The sequence below is a fragment of the Talpa occidentalis genome, unplaced genomic scaffold (genome assembly GCF_014898055.3).
Source record: "Talpa occidentalis isolate TD23 unplaced genomic scaffold, MPIMG_talOcc4v2.1 talOcc4.12, whole genome shotgun sequence".
Classification (NCBI taxonomy): Eukaryota; Metazoa; Chordata; class Mammalia; order Eulipotyphla; family Talpidae; genus Talpa; species Talpa occidentalis.
This window is the reverse complement of record NW_023601212.1, coordinates 94379374-94399954: the sequence shown is the minus strand read 5'-3', so window position 1 is coordinate 94399954 and position 20581 is coordinate 94379374. Positions and strand designations below refer to the sequence as shown.

The window sequence follows — 20581 nt, the reverse complement described above, 5'->3', positions numbered from 1 at the left end:
ATTTCATATACTGGCATCGCGGTTTCCCTCTTAACCCCAGAGTGACACCCCCACACCACCAGTGCATCCTACCTGAAGGCCCTTGAGGGTGTTCCTCAAACTGGATGAGATCAGCAGACTGGAGGATGACAGGGTCTGGCCTCAGCTGCGGGGACGGCAGGCACGAGGGGACGGGTGCGCACAGGAGGTCGACAGGGGAGTCGTTGTTCAGGTGGAGGAGCTCCTGCTCCGCTGGAAGGGGCCCTGGACGGGGGGCAGGCACGGCTGCTCAGGGCGGCAGTCTGCCGTGGTCTGTGCCTGAGGCTGCCCTGCCAAGCCTTAACAGTGAAAATAGTCGAGAAATACCCCACACGTTTTTTTAAAAAACAAAGGTCTGCCCCCGGTCCTCCAAGTCTGTCCTGTCTTTGGCGAGTCCAGTCTGAGAGTCCAAGAATCTTGGGGAGAAGGCCATTTAGTGAACATCCCTAGGCCCTGCTCTTTGCCCCCCCACCCTTGATGTCTAGACAAAGACTCACGGGTTCTCCCGCCGCCCAGCCCCCCACCCGGGGGGCCCGCTTACCATTGCATTCCACTCCAAGTTTGAGTTCTGAGGCTGGGTGGGCTTCGGGCACCTCCAGGAGATGCTGGGCGGCAGAGGGCCTGTTTTCATGATTGGCAGGGGAAAGACCGAGCGAACTCAACCGACCTGGAGGACACAGAGCAGCCGTCAGAGGGAGGCGTCAGAGAGAGAAGCAGGGTGTCTGCAGCGGGGCGGGGCGGGGTGCTTACTTACTTTTCATGTCATTTTTTAACACTACAATTCTCTTATGACCATGTCCTTTTATCCAGACCACCTGCACACAAGACATACTACTGGTTAAGCAGTGGAAAAGGGGGGAAATAAGCCCTAAAATGCGGGAAGGACCTGACTTGCCGTGCCTGCCTTACACACGCTGGAATTTAGAAACTGCATGAACGCCAAGGAAAACGCTTCTGCCTACTTTCTTTAGCTTTTCAAGGAGAACCAGCTGGCAGGAATAGGCTCCTTTATAAAAATCTCCATAGTCTAAAGATGCTGAGACTCAGGTTTAAAAATATTCTTTGAGGTTCTTAAAAACACCATCTCCCAGCACCAGTGCTGGTGCATACATGAAAATAGCTCCCACGTGAGAGTCCTTGCCATTTCCCCAGAAACTCAACTCCCCCTAAAGGAATAGAGCTCCCACCCCCTCAAACCACATCTGTTACCCCAATCCTAAAACCATGTCCTCCACTTAACATGCCGCTCTCCGCCTCCTCAGCCAAGGAGGAGAGGTGGCAGTGGCCGCTGGCTCCCGGGTGACAGCCTGCATCTGTCACCCAGTCCCGGCCAGCAGCTCCGGAGCCTTTTTCCCACACACACGTCCTCCACTGCTTCCTGTTCTGCTCCAGCGTGCTCAAGCCCTCAGAGCTCACCCAGGCCGCTCCCATGGCCGGGGTCCCCACCAGCAACCCCACGCCCCCACTTCCTCCCACTCTACTGTGGACAGCAGTCACTGCGGGGCTTCTCACAGGCAAAAATGGAGGTGCAAAGCCCCCCCCCCCCCAGAGGAGCACATCTCTGCTGGGCCTCAGCGAGGCTTTAGGGCCCCTGCGCTCCACTGCTCCTTACCCCCTGCATCTGCCCAGGCTGTCCTCTCCTCAGTTAATGTGCATACATCCTGACCCCACCAAAACCCTGGGGCCCTGGCCTTCCTCGGGCACCACTGACACTGCACTGACCACACTGAGTGGGCACCTGCTGGGGGTCCTCGCTCTCCACTGCAGGCACCTTGCTGAGGCAGGGTCTGGACCTCCTCACCTGGCACAGAGGGACCTCATAAAGGTTTGTAGGATGAGAGATGCCAAGGCTTTGATTTTATGCCAGCAGCATGCTCACAATGACTCCATGTTGCCTTCCCGGCAGCACTTGGAGACTGTTGCATGTAAGCCATGCCTCTCCAGGAAGACACTCTCCAAGAAGCTCAGAAAGACACCTACCTGTGGGATTGCTCCTAAGAGCTCCTCCACACTACTGAAGCCGTATGTCTTAGGTTGCAGGGCTTCTCCAACATACTTCGTATAGGCCATGGAAAATTCATGAAGGAAAAGTTGCTGGTAGTGGTAAGTGTGGAGTAAAGACCGCACATTCTTGGCAAATACATAAAGACTTGTGAGCTTCACACACTCCTCTGTCTTATCATTAGTAAACACCTGATCCAAGAGAAAACATGGCATCAGAAACTGCCAGAGTGACCCTTCCTGCCCACCGGAAGTGAAGGCCTTCAGCTGAGCATGAACTTGAAAATCAACCTGAAAGTGGGTAATAAGCCAAGGAGAAGGATAGATTCCTTCAAGCACCTCCTCTAGAAGGCTATGTAGTCTTGGGCAAGTTTTAGTTTTACTTGCAAATCTAAGAGGGTAGAGGTCAAAAGCAATAGTGTGTCACAAAAAAGGGGGAAGTAGTTGGAGTCTGGTGTCACCAACAAAGGAGGCACCGAACAGGGAACGCAACCCCCAGATGCAAGAAGACATGGCCAATAAGTGGGGAAAGAACTTTTGTCCTCTAGTAAGCTAAGCAAACTCCTTCACCAAGCCCTCTCAGGGTCTTTAATATGCATTAAGCATCTCTCGGAGCAGAGGTAATTCCAGCCTTCACTGGCAGGGAAGTCTTTTGTCCTGGAACCACTACCACTGCCTAGAACTAGTGCTCGTGTAATATACCAGAGTTTAGAAAATGTTGACTTTGATGTTCAGAAGAAAACCAGAGCCAGACATTTTCTTTTCCAGGAACTACTACAACAGGGCTAAAGCAGTAACCTCAGTATAGGGCTAGGAGATATCCTGGATACAACAAGAGAAAAGCAGGGCTTTGTAGCCAAGGGGGACACCCACTGCTAACTGACACCCTAAGTCTGGAAGAAGACTCAAGCTAAAGTTTGGTCAAGGAGAGAGTTCTTGTCACTGTCTTGTATTGACTCAATGACATATCACTCTTGTACACTGCTAGATTTTATTCATTCATACAGATTCTACTGAGAGTCATTTTCTTCTGGGAGGACTTGTAATATTAATGTTATTATGGCTTCATAAAATGAAGTGATGAGCTCTGTGTTTTCTTCTTTTTAAGTGGTCTAGAATGCTTTTTAAGAAGCTGGTGTTATCTGTTTTTTAAAAGTTAGTTAAACCCAGTTGTCTACCCATCAGGTCCTGGTGCTCTCTTCACTGGTAAAATTCCAGTGACTTTTAATGTCTTTTTTGTGGTAACTCATCTAATAACTTATAACTTCTTGAATCAATTCTGATAGTTTTCCTTAGGACCGTTTCTATTTCTAGTTTTGTCTTGTGATTCTTCTAGCCTTGAAGGGTCATTTTTGGAAGTCTCCCAAGGCAACCAGCCAGTGACCTCCCTTTCTGACCTTTATCTGACAAGTCACGCGAAGTCACCACATAAGCCATCTAGTTCAGAAAGCGGTACTGGCCACAAAATCCAATCTGGTGCAGAAGAGAAGACCATGTCCATGAAACAGGAGGCCAGAGCTTTGCACTGGCTCGTTGTGCATCTGGGCAGGTGCCTGCACCACCCTGAGTCTTGGCCTGTGCATCTATAAAATGACCGATTGGCCCCTTGCAGCTCGACACCCTCTCATTAGACCGCTAAGTAATCCAGAAATACCCAACGAAACGGTTTTCATTGCCAAGCTTCTTTAGAACGTCAGCACTCATACCTCAACTAAGTAGGGGAGACTCTTCAGAAGTTCAGTCAAGGTCATGAATCCATATTCACAAGGGTTGAGAGGAGTACTGTGGGTCGTCTCATAATGTCTCTTGAGTTCGTCAACAGGAAGACAGGTGGTTCCTTCCCAAGACATCAGCAACACCAGCAACTGGGCAGTGAGGGAGCGCAGAGACTTCCGGTTGATCAGCTGAATCTGTTTGCCAGATTCCAAATCAGCAACCTGAAAAAAACAAGTATTCACACTTTCCGAATGCAGGAGACAAACAGCTTAGCTAGTTTCATTTTGGGCTAATGAGACAAACAGAGAAAAGCTCTAATTCTTTTTCTTAAACTGAAGTGAGTGTGTCTGTTTTTAACTTCTTGGGGACACCATATCTACATGACAGGTGGGAATTGGGTAGAAATTGCTCAGCCCGTCTTGCTGGCCCCCATCCAGAAACTTCCTGGGTACCATCCCCTCTTGGGGCTCCTGCCCCCTCAGCACCCTGGCCCCCTTGTCCCTTCTTGCCTTTGTGCATCTGTCCTCTCCCTCCCATAGCTGCTTGTCAGTAACTCCCAAACATGCCCAAAGAACCACCATCCAAACCTCCCCTGTGCCCTCAGGCCCGCAGTCTCCAGTGGCTGCCCTCCTGCTCTCCTCCTTCATAAGGAAACCGCAAGACTCCCTGCTGCCATTTTCTTGACGCCTTCTCTGCACTCCTCAGCCCACTCCAGCGAGGCTTCCGTCCTCGTATTTCCACTGGCCGTGCTCTGGCCAGCAATACCAAGCACCTCAGTCAGCCAAGTCCAAAGGGCACAACACTCCCTGGTTCCCGTGCCCTCAGTGGCACAATGCTGCTGGCCGTCTTTCCCCCTTGGCCTTGGATGTTCTCTGCTCCCAGTGCTCTCCTTCCTCCCTGGCAGCTCTGTCCCTGCCTCTGGTCAAGGTTGTTCCTCCTCTAACCAACCAGCACACAAACACCCCATCCAGACCTGTGGCCAGGCAGCCACCACTTTCTCTGTTCCACTTTCCATTTCTTCCTCCTTCTGGTGAGTTTTCTTGGCCCTGTGGTATTGGCAACCTAGAAACTGCCCAGCTGCTCTGTGTAGGAGGCGTACGAGAGGCCGCTCCGCCCAGGGTGGGAAGGGAGAAGGAGTTACTGTCTTCAAACCAGTGTTACCAGCACTAAAGGCAGTTCTGAGACCAGCTCAGTCCTAAATAGACATGAGTCAGAGTTTGGAAGGAAAAAGAGATCTATGATTAAAGTTTCCCCAAAACTTGAGAGTCAAAGATCTGTCTAGAAGGATCCAGCTTCAAGTCAGCAGTCTTGCAATGGACGCACCTGAGAATAAACACCCTACTTTAAAAGTAAACTCTTTGTTTCAAAGAGTTGAACAATGACGTTGAAGTTCAAAAAGACACTATTTCAGCTGGGCCAGAAAGACCAGAAATCTAAACTGCCAGCCCTCCTCCTCTGCTTTTATCTAGCAGGATATTTGTGATATACAGGCCAGCTGTGAGGCAGGACAAGGTGTAAATACAGAAATGGCAGCACCCGTGTAAACAACCCGAGGGGGCCTGTGCCCCTGCAAGTTTTACTAGTCCAGGAAAAAAGATCTCTTTACCTTTACCACATGGCAGAGTTTCTGCGTTAAAGCCGAAACTGAACTGACATCATAGTCTTGGAGACGAAACGTGTAGCCAAAAGTTTTAGCATATTCTGTGAGTAGGTCTGTCATCATAAGGCTGTTATCTTTTTGGGACCGAAGGAGTTTAACAAACTGGGCAGCTAGAGCTTTGAATCGTTCTACCTCCGTCAGAGTAAGGATTTTTTCTTCTCCACATTCCAATACCTTGGAAAACACACAAGGAGAGAAAAGAGAGATTGAACAAGTTATTACTGTTCATGGAATTAAATGATATAAAAATGTGAATAGCTCAGAAGTATGTATTTCCGTGTTCTTTAATTGACTAAAGTCAATTTTACCAGATTAAAAAATTCTAGAAGTTTGGATACACAATAATGCAAATATTTTTAGTATTACTGAACCGCACCCTTAAAAATAGTTAAGCAGGTAGAGGTCAATAGAGTAATATTAGTAAAATTAACCAGAGAAAACTGGTGTAACTGAGCAACAGCTTGACAGCAACCATCTGCCCCAGCTCTTGTGCTCACCCCACCTCCAACCTCAAGAGACTCAAAAACTGTGGAGCTGATCATACGTTTGAACAGCAGAACGCTAATGAAACTATTCAGTTTAAGAAATCAAGCTATTAAATTCTTTTTCAATAATTGGCCTAAAAACAAGGTGGAAGAATGATTTTTTTAATGAAAGGAAAAAAGGCATCGTTTTCTAAAAATATTAGTAGGCCAATAACATAGCTTCCCTGACCAGAGACTGTCAAATTTTTGTCCTATTACGTGATCATCTACTTCTCAGGAAAATAGGCCTGAAAATAAAAGAATTTCCCCCACATACTGTTAAGAAAAATGGAACTAGAATTTCTTAACTTACTTGTAAAATTTCAGGTATGGCTTCAAAAAGTTCAAGTAGTTTGGTAAACCCATAGTACGCGAGTTTGCACTGCCGGCCGAAGTGGTGATGGTAGGAGGGGATGAACTTGTGAAAGGGCATGCGGAAGTGGGGTTGGTGCCTCAGCAAATCAACAACATCCTTGGAGAACTGCTTCGTCCTTTCTATTTCGTCCTGAGTACGTTCTTTAGAGACACAAAATAAATCACAATCTTTTCCTACCCACGGGTGTCAACATTCTTGCGCACAGCTCACAAGAAGTGCCTTCCAAACACACGTGTTCTCCTTTGTGGCTGGTTCGTGACCTTGCTCCAAGGCAGACACTGGGAATTCCCTACATGCGTACACTAGACCCTGAAATGCACACGCGTGCATTTCACTAGCTGAAAATAATCACTGTGGTCCCTTGCTTCCAAGTCAGACATACAGACATGCAGCGCACTTGAAAAACGTGCACTGCGCCTGAAAAAGTAATCCAGAAATTACTTTCCAAAATCATACTCCTGAATAGTCACCTGCTTTTTGTTTATCCATCTGAACTTCAGTTGAAATTACAAGTAGGAAAAACTACCAGGCATCAAAAGTTTAACAAAAATACAGAGAAGGAAAAGCTTAAGTGTAGATTTTTTGTCTAAACTTTGAAATTATAATAGGTAAAACACTAGTATTACTTATTTTAGCTTTGGAATACTAGGATTTCATAGACACCAGTGTTCTGTGTCCAGAGTAGAGTCTAAGAACCACTAATCAGGAACAGCAGGAGCCCAGGGCAGTGTAGATTTAATTCTATTTATTCTGTCTCCCTGAGAGCCCCTGGAACTACTAAGATGTGAAAGAGAAAACATTCATTTCAGGTTTCTTTCCTTCTCAAGTGTACACAGTCAAGTAGCTCAGTTAAAAAGAAGAGACAAGCAGCAGCCTTGATAAGTGACTTCCAGGTGGATAATTACAGCATGAACAGCCAGGCTGGAGGAGGCATTTTAACAAAAAGGCCACACCTTTTTTCCCTGTAGAGAGAATTCTGAGGAGGCTTCACCTCCTCTCAAGAACCTAGGATCCTTGTGTGGGGGACAGTAGTTTTCTGTGGAATCTCCAGAAACCATGGAGAAGAAGAAAGTGCCTCCCTTGCATGGCTTCAAGTTAACCACTGGGCTAGACAGTTGTCCTCCAGTAAGTGTACCTCAACATACCTCTTTTGGGGATACAGATGACCATTTCGCTATCCTGTTGTGACAAGCAGATGGTCGTGTCTGGGATCTCTGATACGATATCGATCAGCTCACAGACGCCATATTCGGTGACATCCCAGTCCTTTGAGAAACACCTGGATTTTAACCATGGGAATGGGTCAAGAACAAGAAACATCGCTTTTCCAAACAGAAAAAAAAAAAAAGCTCAAGAGCAAACTTAGATAATTATTAAAATTGGGGCAAAGTAAAAAAAGCATTCCCAAGTATTTGCTTTCATTTCTTTTCCCCCTTCTCACCAACTCACCAATGATATGCCTGAGAGAATTCTCTCATGATGACCTGCTTGCTGGCTTGGGATTTCAGAAGTTTTAGTAAATCCTGAGTAAAGCGCTTCACCTGAGCCCTGTGGGTGAGGGTCAACAAACGTTTGGAGCCCATTCCAAGGATCTGCAAAGCAAACACTCTGATTATTTACACTCGGGAGGCCTTGGCTGATACTGACGTCCTTGCTGGCGGCGCCTCCTCTCTCCTCTCACTGCCCTCAGATCACAGCTCCCCTTACGTGTGATATCTGCGTTCTGAAACACATACAGACCAACAAAATGTAGACAGTCTACACAGAAACTGCTCCAGGTGTCTGGGCCTGCACTCCCTTTCCCAAAGAGTCACGCGTGAAAGCATGTTATCACTCAGGGAGACCGATTTTGTCTCTAAAGTTTTCAGAGCATTTTACAAATGGGAAGCTATTAACCCTGTAAGTTAACAGGGGGAGACTTCTCCACCTCAGTAACTGGTATTCAACACATTTATAGAAAAGGTGACCCACGTTGCCACAGCGCCTTCATAACAGCAGACAGTTGTAGGCAGGGCTGTGCTAGCGAGGAGGCCAGTCTGTAGGGCTCAGAAGGAAGATACTCCTCAGTGCTCTAAGGAGCTCCGTTAAGCCAGGTACTCATAGTGTTCTGAACAACTGAGCAGCCACCTTGCTTTCTGCACTCTGAAGGCTTAAGGAGGATACTTTGCTCGAAACTGACTATTTAGGAATTAGGGCACCAGCTATCCTGTTCCTTGGGATGGAATAGCCAAAGCCACAGAGGAACATTTTTGTCTCTAGACCAATAATCCCTGCGCACTGCTTACCTGCAACACATGAGGCACTGCTTCCAGTAACTCAATCAGCTTGGTATAGCCATAGTCCGACACCCGGCACTGCTTGGCAAAGTGGTGGTGATAGGAAGGGATGAAATTACTGATTGGCATGATGCAGGAGGGCTGACTTTTCAGCAAGTCGATCACTTCTCTGCTGAACTGGATCAGTTGGGGGTTACCTACAGGACTTTTAGAACGCAGAAGCCAAGGGTCTAGACGTGTGGGGAGCAAAACAGGACATGCATGAGACATAAAGCATGACGTCACCAGCTGAAAGAAAGGCAACTGATCTTGGACTCCTCACTTGAGTTCACTGTGGCCTAGCAGACCAGAGCAAACTGCAGCTTTGCCTCTCAGCGCCATACTCTGAGAGCTAGCCCAACTTCTACAAGCTGGCAAATGCTCTCCCACGCTTCCCAAAGTCAAGCAGCCAAGGCAAAGCACAGTTCTCCACAATGTTAGCTCAGAGCAGAAGTAACAATACATAGGAAGTTTCCACCTATAAACTGGTTCCATCTCAAAGATCCATTTGTAACTTGGTCTGCGGGACACACTCTCCCACAGAAATACAAGTCATGGGATCATCAGGCAGACGAGCCTCATTAATCCAGAGAGGTGTAAAAACACTGCCCAGGACACTGCTCATGTACAGCTAGCATGACATGAAACTAAGAAACAGGCTTTTGCATTTATCTTAAATGCTCATGTGAGTATGAGAAAGTTTTCATTAGGAAAGTGTGCAGAATCAGAAGGACACCTTTGAAGGGACTAGTGGGCTGTGACCCAGGACAGACAGGAGGGACGGTGCCCGGGCAAACGCTGGAGGAGGCGGGGAGAAGCCTGAGGCAAGAATTTCTCCTCCAGGAGCCTTCCTTCTCAGCAGATTCCCTGTTATCCTTAAACTTTCTTCCTGTTGGAGGGGGAGCACAGGAGAAAGTGTTGGGGCCAAAGAACTGTCCTCAGCTCCCTGTCCACCGGCAGCAGGCTAGACACTTGCCCAAAACTCAGACATCCACCCCCGTCACGCGCCAACTGTCTGGGTCCTTGTCATTTCAAGTGAAATTTAGTTTCACTTTTATCACAGTCAGAAACACTGACCAAAATGAATTTCAAAGGTAAATCTGCATTAAGACAAACGGTCTCTAAACACTTGAGACAATTTTTAAAAGGTCAATTACATGACAAGCCAGTAAGTTCCACAACAGGTAGCTAAAGAGACTTATAACTGTGGAAACTGGGGTTTTATATTTTTCGCATAATTGTCACTGGTACTCTGAAAAGGTCTAGTTCAGCCAAAGCTTCAGGACTTGAGATAGCAGTTTTTAAAAGGTCAAAGGTGATGCCATCTGTGGCGCTTCACACTTGGCAAGTAGTGTTGCTGTTTAAGATAAAAGCCGCCAGCCTCCTCACAGCAGATGGTGGCTTAGGAGGACCAAACAGCTGACACCTACCTGTGTTTGGAGGTGGGGGCTTGTTGTGAATCCATTTCACTACTTTGATGCCGTTCTGTGCGGAGGCGATGTTTACCCCGGGGATGCAGGTGATGACGTGCTCTAAGGGCACACCCCCTCGGTTTTCCTGCATCACTTCCAGCTGGCTGAATTCTGCGGCATAGCAATCTGGAAAGCTGCAGTGGGGGAAGGTTAATGACGATAAGGACAAGCAAAACACCTGCTAAACAGAAGCCTGTACTTAAATGTACCCATTAAGAAAGCATTTGTTTAAACGCCCAACATCTGGGCTTGAACATTAAAACAAAGGTCCCAGGGCAATCACTGTGGCATCACCCTGTGTGTCTTCTGATGCTACCAGGAATTCCTGGAGAACTTAGCAGTAGACAGGGTTAAAGATGAGGCAACTGGGTTCCAAGCCAGTTATTCATCTGCTGTGACAGACTGATGGCCTTCAGACAACTCAGTCCATGTTGGCCCTGTGCTAAGTCTACCTGTGGCTGCTGGGAAGTGAAATGGATTTTGGAGACTACTCCTCTCTCTTGAATGTTGCAACCTACAGCTAAATGAGGGTGTGTGCTCTCCTATCCTGTGTGCATACTCGTTACAGCACTTGCAACAACCTGACCTCTGGGAAGAATAAACCATCAGTGTTTATTTCTAAAACTGAGCACAAACACACACTTTCTTTTGAGCTAGCAGTGAGTGGACCTACTTTGACGGGCAGGCTAACATGGTTAGGACGATGGTTCTGCAATACTGGCTGGGGGAGCAGGGGTGCAGGCAGGGGGCAGACCTTCTAGACAGAACACAGCCAGCATGTCACGATGCTCACCTCAGTAAAGGCACTGTGCCCTCATGCGTCTGCAGCAGGCTATGGACCTGGGGTGCGAATGTCTTCAAAGAGAGAATCACAAATGGGATCTTGTAAGAGTCTGGATCAAATTCATGTTCACTGCAGGAAAGAGAACAGAAGTTACTGACATTTCTCCAGAGTCTAAAATGTTCGTTTGGTAATTTGGACAGGCACTGAGAGACCTTATACCGAAGGATTATTTCTTGAGGGGAGCGTATGGATTACCTGAAGTCCTTATTGGAGCAGTGCTGTCTGCAGATGGGCTCGTGGTACTCTAACTCTTCAAATATAATTGGGCTGCAATTTGTCGAAGAGCCCTCATGCGACTGGGAAGACCCCAGGGGGCTCTGCCGGGCCTGGCTGCTGGGCAAGAGACACACCAGTCTTCCGTTTCCTTGTTCACGGACGGCAACTGTGTCTGTTAATTTGTACAAATCTGACACATTCAACTTGTGTCCGAACCTAAAAGCAAGGGGAAAAGAGATTCTGACTTTTAGAGAACACTTTGATTATACAGAAACACCTGTCCTGTTTCAAATGAAGGACTATAACCAAGGACAGTTGCTCTATTCTTAGAAAAACTGGAATAATTCTTTAAAGTCATTCAGTCCTGAACCAGTCATCCTGGACTCACAGGTCACTAGGATTCTGTCTTCCAGAACCTAATCTCTACCCTGAGCAGCTTCTGTAAGTGACTTTACCTAATTCCCATGGGACATCAGCCCTTTCAGCGTGCCTCCCCTTCACCTGCAAATTGTTCTTCAGAAGAGAAGTACCCCATTCCAGCTACCCTCTTACCTCACTACTCTTCAACCCTGTTGCCTGTGCTTCCTCTGAGACCCTAAACCACTCCCCTGATCTGAACCTTTCCTAACCTGGGGCTTAAAGGCACATGCTAGGAAGGCAGACACATCTGAGTTCACATCCTGACTCAATCTGTGTGACCCCAGTCAAATTACAAACTAATCTGACCTCAGTGTTCCTATCTATAAAATGGGGTGATTTTATCAGCTCACAGGGTTATGTATGGATTAAGGTGGTTATGCGTGAGGAGCATGCTATGTCCGCTGCTCTGATAGTTTCTTCCCAGAACCCTACATATGTGCTCCGATTTTCCCTCTGCCCATACCACTCGTCCACCTCCACCTCCACCCTCTTACGCTGTCCCATTCCAGTCTGGAATTCTCTCTTCTTCCCTAGAATGAAAACAGCTGGACTCTCCAGAGGGGCCTACTGTCTCCCCAGCCATCTGTCAGCCCTTCCCTCCAGGATTTTATCTGCAGGACTGATGAGCTGGCTCTCCCAACACCAGCGGCCTCCTCTTTCCCCACAAACCTCATGCGACTGCCTCAGTCCCCCTGATGCTGCAGGCTATCCCAGATTCCTGATGTGCTCTCTCTGCACACGTCCTGGGAATGCCCTCGCCTCTGGTTCTCACCCACATCCTGCCCCTGGTGGCGGCATCCATCCAACTCTGCCCTCTCCTCTGGTTCTCATCCACTCCCCATGCCGTTCAGGATCGCCAATAGGCAAACACCTGCCGTATCTTGAGAGACATCTTTCCTCTAAACGTGCACACTTCCCCACCCAGACACCGATGACCCCCTTCCCCTAAAAACTCTTGTCCCAAACCAAGGTCAAAAACTCACTGGACCTCCTCCTCAACTTATCACCATTTCTCTATTTCTTCTTTAACCAAAGAACCTCCCAGTCATCCAGGACAAAAAGCTCAATCACACCGACCTCTACTTTTTACCACGCTTGCTACATCAAACTAGTCTCTCAGGCCAGTTACACTGACATCCCAAATGGACGAGGTACTAGATCTCTTCATTCCAACAGCACCTGCTTGGAACCGGAACTGGTGCAGCCTTCTCCCCACCGGCTCCTCCCACTCCGTGATTCCATCACAGACACTCTTGCCACCCAAGAGTCTTTCCTGAAGCCAGGTTTCCAGCAGCACACCTCTCCTGGGCCCTCAGTCCCCAACACTCCCACGGCTCCTGCATCCACAGAATCAAGGTCAAGTTCCTGTTGTTCTTCCCACCCTCGGTATCCTCAAAGCCTTCACTCCTTCCTACTCCTCCTTTTTCATGACTGTCTACTTTTCTCTATCATGGTCTGTGAGCATCTTCTCTTCCAGACATAAGTTCCTCAAGGAAGAGGCTGCGTCTCCCAGCTCTGCATCCTCCACAGAACCTCAGTCTTTCATTATACCAGGTCCTGCTGAGCGCCTACTCTGTGCTGGCTACTGAAGCTATGGCATCAGGTCAGCTCTAAGCCTGTCATCCTGGAGTTTACACCTAGACAGGGCTCAAAAATGTCCACCAAATGAATAACAAAATTAATCGGCCAAGTGGGGAAAGAAATAAAAGGACAGATTTGGGGACTGAGATCAAAACTGGCTAAAAAATGAAAAGTTTTTAAAACGTAGGTGAAAATAGAAATTTAAATCTAAACATCAGTATCTCATTCCCTTCACCAGGCTGCAAGAGTCACTCCTGTGTTTTTATGCATGGACATCACCAATCAATATTAACTGAACCAACGCAGAAGTAAACCTGACTTACTTTTTCTCATAGATATCTGTAAATTTAAACAGAGGCAGGCAGCAGGCAGGAGCATCCTGAAGAACAGACATTGCTTCTGCGCTGTAAGACAGAATTTTGGCCCATTAAAGCACAGATGACCACTTCCCCTACCTGAGTTATATTTTGAAAACTATAGAGTCCAGGGGCACAAGGGGTTAAATCTCAGCACTATGAAGCTATCTGCACCCGCGGTAGCAAGAGTTCGATCCCCAGCCAGGGAGCTACCCACATGGCACTGCAGACCTCTCCTGTCTTGCCCGCCACTCCCCTCAGCAGTATATTTCAGTCAGTCTGCCTGTTTTGTTCCCCACTCTGTCTCTGGTGAATCCTTTAACCCCCCACACCTCTGGCCTGTACCCCAGTTCTTATATACATAAATAAATAAATCTTAAAAGAGAAAAAATTAGAGTCCATAAAATTGCCAGCACTGTGTGTAAGCAAAACACACTGACCAGTTTCTGATAGGTCAGATTACTAGGGGCAAGGCAACAAAAGCATGTAAGTCAAACACTGGGATTCCTATGAGACTCAAGCACAGGGCTATCACATCTGGATCCACATGACACCAACTACTCAGTAAGACAAATGTTGCTCTATTCAGAGCGAAGAGCAGAATAGCTCAGGTCTCCTGCAGGTCAAGTGCTAGAGGTAAGGGAGAGGAATTCCCACAGTTGAGGATACACAACTGAAAACAGTATCATCTCAACTATGGTTTTCAAAAAAAACAAAAAGGCACCCCCAAAACCACACTCAGCAGAGAAAAAGTCAGACTCTTCAGAATGACTGGCTTTGAGTCATGGATCATTTTTTTCTCCTGCTTCTTTTACGTTCTTGAAATTCCTAATTTTCTTCAGTGAGGATTATTTTTATCTTTTTTTTTTTAATTAAACTTTTTTTTTAAAGATTTATTTATTTATTTACAGTCAGAAGAGCGGGAGGGTGAGAGAATTCACCAGAGCCAGAGCAGGGAGCAGAACAGGCAGACCGACGAAATACACTGCTGAGGGGAACAGCAGGCACAGCAGGAGAGGTCTGCGTGCCATGTGGGACCCTCACCAGCGGCTGGGGATCGAACCGGCACTGCAGAGGCTGCGGGCAGCTTCGCAGCCCAGCACTCAACCGCTGCGCCACCAGAGGAGGCCCTATTTTTATCTTAATTTATCATAAAAACACAATTAAAAATAACAGTGAAGTACATGTCAGAGAAGAGAGCTTTGTGCATCCAAGTATACAGGAGTGAGTCCTGTTTTACTGGGGCTCCCCCCAAATCAGGTAGAGCCAAAGGAGCAGCAAAGCTTACTATGAAGACCACTACTTCCAGATTCCTAAGACTAATAGTTGGAATGTAAACTGAGGGGGCTGTTGTCTACTGGACACGAGGGCATGTCTGCTCGTTGAAACTTGGCGCTACCTTCCTAGACAAATTGCCCTTCTGCTGAGATTAGAAGAATACATTTCAGGCTTTTCAGGTTCACAAACTTTCACTGCAGAGTCCACTATTTTTAAAACCTCTACTGGATGTGTGGTGCACAATTTTCCTCCTCAGAGCTTGCCAAGTTTAAGCTGCACTTCACCTTTGATTAATCATTGGAACAAGCGTCAAATCATTTCAACTAGCTGATTTCTAACTCTAACCATGGAGAATAACATTATTGCTTATATAATTCTCAGAAGAAGGTCGTGAATGTGATGAAGTCTATTTTTATTACTTCCAAAATTGTTTCTGGGCCAAAACGTTACTTTCTGAAGTAAGTGTTGTGTTTGATTTTTACCTCAGTAAAGAGAGTGATTTATTAGCGGCTCCCGTGGCAAGGGAGACCAGGATCTTCTTGCTGCCAATTTTGTATCTGTGGAGGCTATTCACGGCGCTGATTGCTTCTTGCAAGTTCTCCATCTGAACAATAGCCTTGAGCTGGTAATCCGTGTGGGGGCTGAGCTCGACGCTCCTCACCTGCAGTAGTGAAAGGAAGATGGCGTGCTGTGTTGACTCAAGCTCCATCATCCTAAGACTGATGGCTAATTATCACGGAGCACACCTGTGACTTCAGAGCTGCCGTGAGGAGCCAGTCTACTCTGTCCTTCTGAGGACCAGAACCTAAGTGAGCCAGAGGACCTCAGAGACTCATCACTGGCTTGGCCTGGTGTGTGTTCTGGCCCACACAGCTCCCTGTGGCAGGCTCACGGGTACACATACACGGGGAATCTTCAGGGTCTTCTCCAGACCCTGCAAAAACCTGGGGCAGAGCTATTTTACCAGTTGGGAAAAGGCATTTTTAGCACGCAGCATCCGAAAGTGGAGTCAGATGCAGTAAGATCTTAACCAAGCCAAGGTTGTTTAAGAATCCTTTTTCTGTCTTACCAGCCAGAGCTAAGTAAAACCATGAGACCAGTGTTTCTCTCCCAGAGTGCCATTTAAATTCCTGCCCAGAACCTCAAGTCTTGCCCTGTGGGGTTTCTTGCTCTCTGGGGCTGTGCCCTGAAAACTGCATGCACAGCACCACCCCAAGCAAACCAAGGAGAGAGAGGGGCTCCAGCTCCGCAGTAACCCCTATACCTGGCGACGGTTCTGGGTTAACTGACTCATCTCCACTTGAAATGCCAGCAAAGGTGAAAACAAAGGCAAGAGCAAGAGAAAAGAGGTTACCTTGCCGTGCCTGGAAAAGGCCTCCTGCATGAGCTGCTGCAGCTCCTTCCGCGACAGCCGGTAGTCTATGTTGCTGATCTGGATGTCAGCGCCATTTGCAAAGGGGTCTGGGCAGTCGGCTCCGCTGCTCGAATGCACAATGTTGAAAGCAAGTGGCGAGGCTCTGTTTAAAAGGTTTGGAGACATACTCCTGCTTAAAACACACAGATTGGCAGTTTTAAAAAGCTTATTCTACTCATTTAGTTTATATCATTTAGACTTTGTACGAAGCTACACAGAGAAATAGCTTACCACGGTACAATTCGGTTTTCAAATGTGTTTATATTTTAAACATATACTGATTTAAACTTATTGTCAAAAGTACTATGTTGACCCCTTGGCAGTCAAGTTACTTTAATATCAAATAGTCTCTCATTGGCATGTTTAAAGTTAAAGGCAGACAGGAAGAACTACTTTTCCACTTTTCTACTTTGACCACTGACTCTTAGGAAATTAGCTGTGACAGCGATGTAAGGTGTTTAACCTCCCCAGCTCTCAAAAAGCCAGACAGTCTTGCTCCTCTGGTGCAGTCCTTCTCCATACAAAGAAAACTTTATGCGACTTTTTGGATGTAATTTTGCAGGCCCAAAGTCACTTTCTACAGTGAGTCTCCATCAACCCCGCAGGACAAACACCACACTGGGAGGGGCCCTTGGGATGCCACGTGGCCTCACGGCCCCTCGTCTTCCAAACCTCCAGAACTACCTGGTAAGTTCAGAAGCTTAGGAAAGTGTGACGTGGATAATGATAGTGCTCTACAGAGACCTTTACTTCCCAAATGGCCTCCTATAATTACACTATGAGTAAGAGTAAACAATGCGTGTCTGGTATGGATTTTTCCCACATCACGGTAAGGAAATAAATGGTAAGGGCATCTGAATGTGATCATGGACCAGGGACACCAGACTAGGTCTCTCTCTGACCTCTGCTCCCAAGGTTCCCAGGTGGAGGGGGGGCAGTGATGAGAAGTAGGGTCCCCAAAGGGTGGAGAGAGGACTGGGGGCCACGGGGAAAGGCTTCGCTAATCCTTTATGTGCTGCTTATTGCTTTCATTCTTTCACACATTATCTTGTCATCCTTTCTACTGCAGGGGAACTCCCACCATCCCCACCCGGCCACCACGCAATGGATCAAGAAGCTAGACTCACCGAGAAGTCCAAGACTGAGACGTAAGCAGAGGACCAACTTGCCTGGAGGCGATCAGTTTGCTAAAAGCAGACGGGTAACTCACTTGGAACATCGGCTCCTCTTTATCCTTCTTCTCTACAGGAGAACTAGTAACACTCCGGGCACTGAGGTTCTCTTTTCTAATGGAGGGGGAAATTGAAGGGTAAAGGTCACTTGGTTTTCCTTCACATGAGACCAGCAACTCTGAGAAAGAGCAACTTAACCTACTTCAGGGTACTTTTGTAAACGGACTCCGCCATCCCCGAGGTTTTAGGTATGGGTGCCGCAGCACTTGGGTTTCTGTGAGCAGGGGCTCCCAGCCTCAGGGGACCTTGCGGGGGCTCACAGCTTCTAGTGCCAGTCTTTGGCTCCAGGCGGCACAGCTCCTTGAAAAGAGACAAATGGAGTGGAAATGATCATTGAAACACCCGGATGTGTCCGACCACATACAGAAAACACTCGAATGAGTATCATTCCAAGCCAAAATTTAAAAAGGACGGGTCAAAAGCAAGCAGGCACAGGAAACTCAGAAACCAAACCTACCATAAACTTCAGAGAGCAAGAGGTATCAAAATTACCTGTAAACTTTTAACATTTGCATTTTTTGCAGCAGATCCAGAATGTGCCTGCGCCCCTTTGCCAGGCATGGCTTTGGCACTGGAAGATTGTTCACTTGCATCTTTGATGAGGCACAATTTTGGATTCTTAAGTTTTTTGGGAGACTTCACTTTATCAGCGATTGCATTTGAACTCTTTGTTTCACAGAGTTCTCTACTTTTTGGAGTAAATGACACAATGATCCTATTACCAAAGACATCTTCGTTTTCCATTCGCTTCTGAGCCCGTTCTGCACTATCTTGGTTTATGAAGCGGAGAATTGCGCTGCAGCCTGTGATACTCAGCACTTTCCCTCCACAATTGTCGGACAGGCGTCTGAGCCTATTGCTGATGCTCTTGCCATCTTTATTTGTTGGTAGGTTATAGACATAGAGCAGAGTGTGGCACTGCTGGCACAGGGGAAGAGTGTTACCACAGGTTAACTCAAGGGCACGCCTTCTATCACAAAATAGGAAGAACAATGAGTCATATCGCAATTTAAGCTAATGACCTGGGAAGGGAAGTAACAGTGATTTAGAACAGAGAGAGTAAACTAATTTAGTGCAGGCAAGGTATTGAAAGCTATTTTAAAAGCATTCATTAATTTAAGATGTATCTTCAATTATCACTCTAGTGAAAGAAACTTATCTGGCAAGATTTAGTGTCCTATTTCAGGTCTTTTTTTTTTTTTTCAAACCATGAGGAACAAGGATCTCCCAAATGGACAACCTTGCACCTAAAACACCACATTTAACTTAGTCTCCCAGGTTAGAAAAGTGAGTGCCGCAAGAAGCAGGAGGAAGGAAATGTAGTTGCAGCCAAAAGACTAAAATCATAATGAACAAGAAAAGTGAGTTAGAAGAGTTCAGAAGCCTAAAGCAGGGCCTGACTATTGGCCCCTCCAGCCAGACTCTGGTATCCCCAACTGTGGATCATGTGTTTAATGTCGGGCCAGACTCTAGGCTTGCTGGATATCAGGGCATGCAGTGGGACCAGCAGCGCAAGGTCTCAAATGGCGAGACCCAGGGGCCAGCCTCTGCTCTACTGCCAGGAGCAGTGTGGTCACAGGACTTGTTTTCTTTCCCAGGCACTGACTTCTCCCTCCCTAAAAGGATCTCATTGGACAAAAGGGTTTCTAAGGTGCTTCTGTCACACCACAGCTACTAAGTTATGTCAAGATTGCATTTCATGTAGGGACTGCACACACAACAGTTCCTCCCCATTACTGCTGTTTCTTTACGAGTTACACATATACTCCAAACAGCTGAAACACAGCTCAGCATTGCAATATGCACTCTTATCCCACATTAAGACTATCAGAAATGCTCATCCTGCTCATTCTCCAATCCTATGGCTTAATAGACTACAGGCGTAGCTATCACTCTCCACACATATGAGGGAACACAACTACAGAAATGACAGCCAGAGGCCTGGTAGAGCCCAGGCACTTTGTGCCTAGAAAGCATACAGTTAGTTACTCTGTTCATTTCACTCCAACCATGCCAGTACGTGCAAACTGTCACCATATTCTTGACCTCTAATACCTAGAAGCTAAAAGAGCAGAAATTCTTACTCAATTACTTACTTACTCAATTACTTCCACCCACTTGGCACAAAACACTGCTGGCTGGACACTGGCAAGTGGCTGTTTGAAAGGTAAATCTAAAATTCCCTATGACATTTTGAAAAAACGAAAAGCAAGATTCATACATATCAATTCCCTATATATTTGTCAGAGAAGGTTTCTAAGCTTTATTTCAATATCTGGCCTCCTGTAAAGAACAACTTCACCCAGGGTTATCTTCAGTCTCCATAATCTAACACAGGAATAATGGCAAGAAAAACACAAACCTACTTACCGGCATCTTGAGTGGTAACCTGGGGGGCAAGTCAGAAATGAACTCTTCAAATCTGATCAGCTCGTTAGCATGATGCAGCAGTGCTTCTGAGGCCTGGTTTTTATGGACCAAAATGATGTGGAAACCATGCCTGTGTCTCAGGTCACTAAGTTCCAATGCAAAATTGACATCAGCTGAAAGAAAAGGTGTAGCCCACCCCCACCCCAAGCATTAGAAACACTGGACAGACAGACCCCTCTTCTGACATCCACTGAGAAGAATGGCCGGACTGTGATTAAATTTGCTCCCCCCTCTCCCTTTTTAGAACCTCAAGACACACGCTAATGTAACAGGGCGGTGCCCAGGAAAAGGGGGAATTCCGGGTTCCCTGCCCCACCAAAAGGAGGGTGGAGCAAAAGAAAAGAGAAGCTGGTGGGCCTCTCCTGGTGCGCAGGCAGTTGAGCGCAGCACTGTGAAGCTATCCGAAGCCTCTGCAGTGCTGGTTTGATCCCCGCCGGCCTTGGAGCAACCCACATGGAGAGCAGACCTCTCCTGTTTCGCCCCCTGCTCCCCTCAGCAGTGGATTTCAGTCAGTCTGCCTGTTTTGTTCCCCGCTGTCTCTGGTGAATCCTCTCACCCTCCTGTGCCTCTGGCCTGTATCCCGGTTCTTATATAAATAAAATAAATCTTTTAAAAAAAAAAGAAAGAAAGAAAAGAGAAGCCGCAGAGAAGACTGAGAAGGAAGGAAGCAGGATGGAGAATCAGAAGGAGACCTGGAGGAGGCACGTGCAGCAGAGACACATGAAGAA

At 47.0% G+C, this 20581-nt stretch overlaps 1 protein-coding gene across 6 annotated transcripts in view; it reads right to left on the bottom strand.

Annotated features, from left to right (window-relative positions):
• The window catches only part of MARF1 (meiosis regulator and mRNA stability factor 1), a 36223-nt gene that overhangs the window by 4535 nt on the left and 11107 nt on the right, over positions 1-20581 (bottom strand). Inside the window, exons 7-26 of one of the 6 annotated variants that reach the window (XM_037507558.2) lie at positions 19794-19966; positions 17916-18344; positions 17566-17723; positions 17319-17477; positions 16132-16324; positions 15260-15438; positions 13467-13547; positions 11122-11358; positions 10876-10995; positions 10041-10216; positions 8581-8801; positions 7745-7887; positions 7441-7574; positions 6233-6435; positions 5342-5569; positions 3726-3956; positions 1999-2211; positions 773-833; positions 560-685; positions 73-243 (exon numbers count right to left, since the gene is read on the bottom strand). In XM_037507558.2, the coding sequence (XP_037363455.1) occupies positions 73-243; positions 560-685; positions 773-833; positions 1999-2211; positions 3726-3956; positions 5342-5569; positions 6233-6435; positions 7441-7574; positions 7745-7887; positions 8581-8801; positions 10041-10216; positions 10876-10995; positions 11122-11358; positions 13467-13547; positions 15260-15438; positions 16132-16324; positions 17319-17477; positions 17566-17723; positions 17916-18344; positions 19794-19966 (3636 nt within the window). The remainder of the gene's footprint in view (positions 1-72; positions 244-559; positions 686-772; positions 834-1998; positions 2212-3725; positions 3957-5341; positions 5570-6232; positions 6436-7440; positions 7575-7744; positions 7888-8580; positions 8802-10040; positions 10217-10875; positions 10996-11121; positions 11359-13466; positions 13548-15259; positions 15439-16131; positions 16325-17318; positions 17478-17565; positions 17724-17915; positions 18345-19793; positions 19967-20581) is intronic. The other 5 variants (XM_037507559.2, XM_037507561.2, XM_037507563.2 and 2 more) reach the window with 5 other exon arrangements.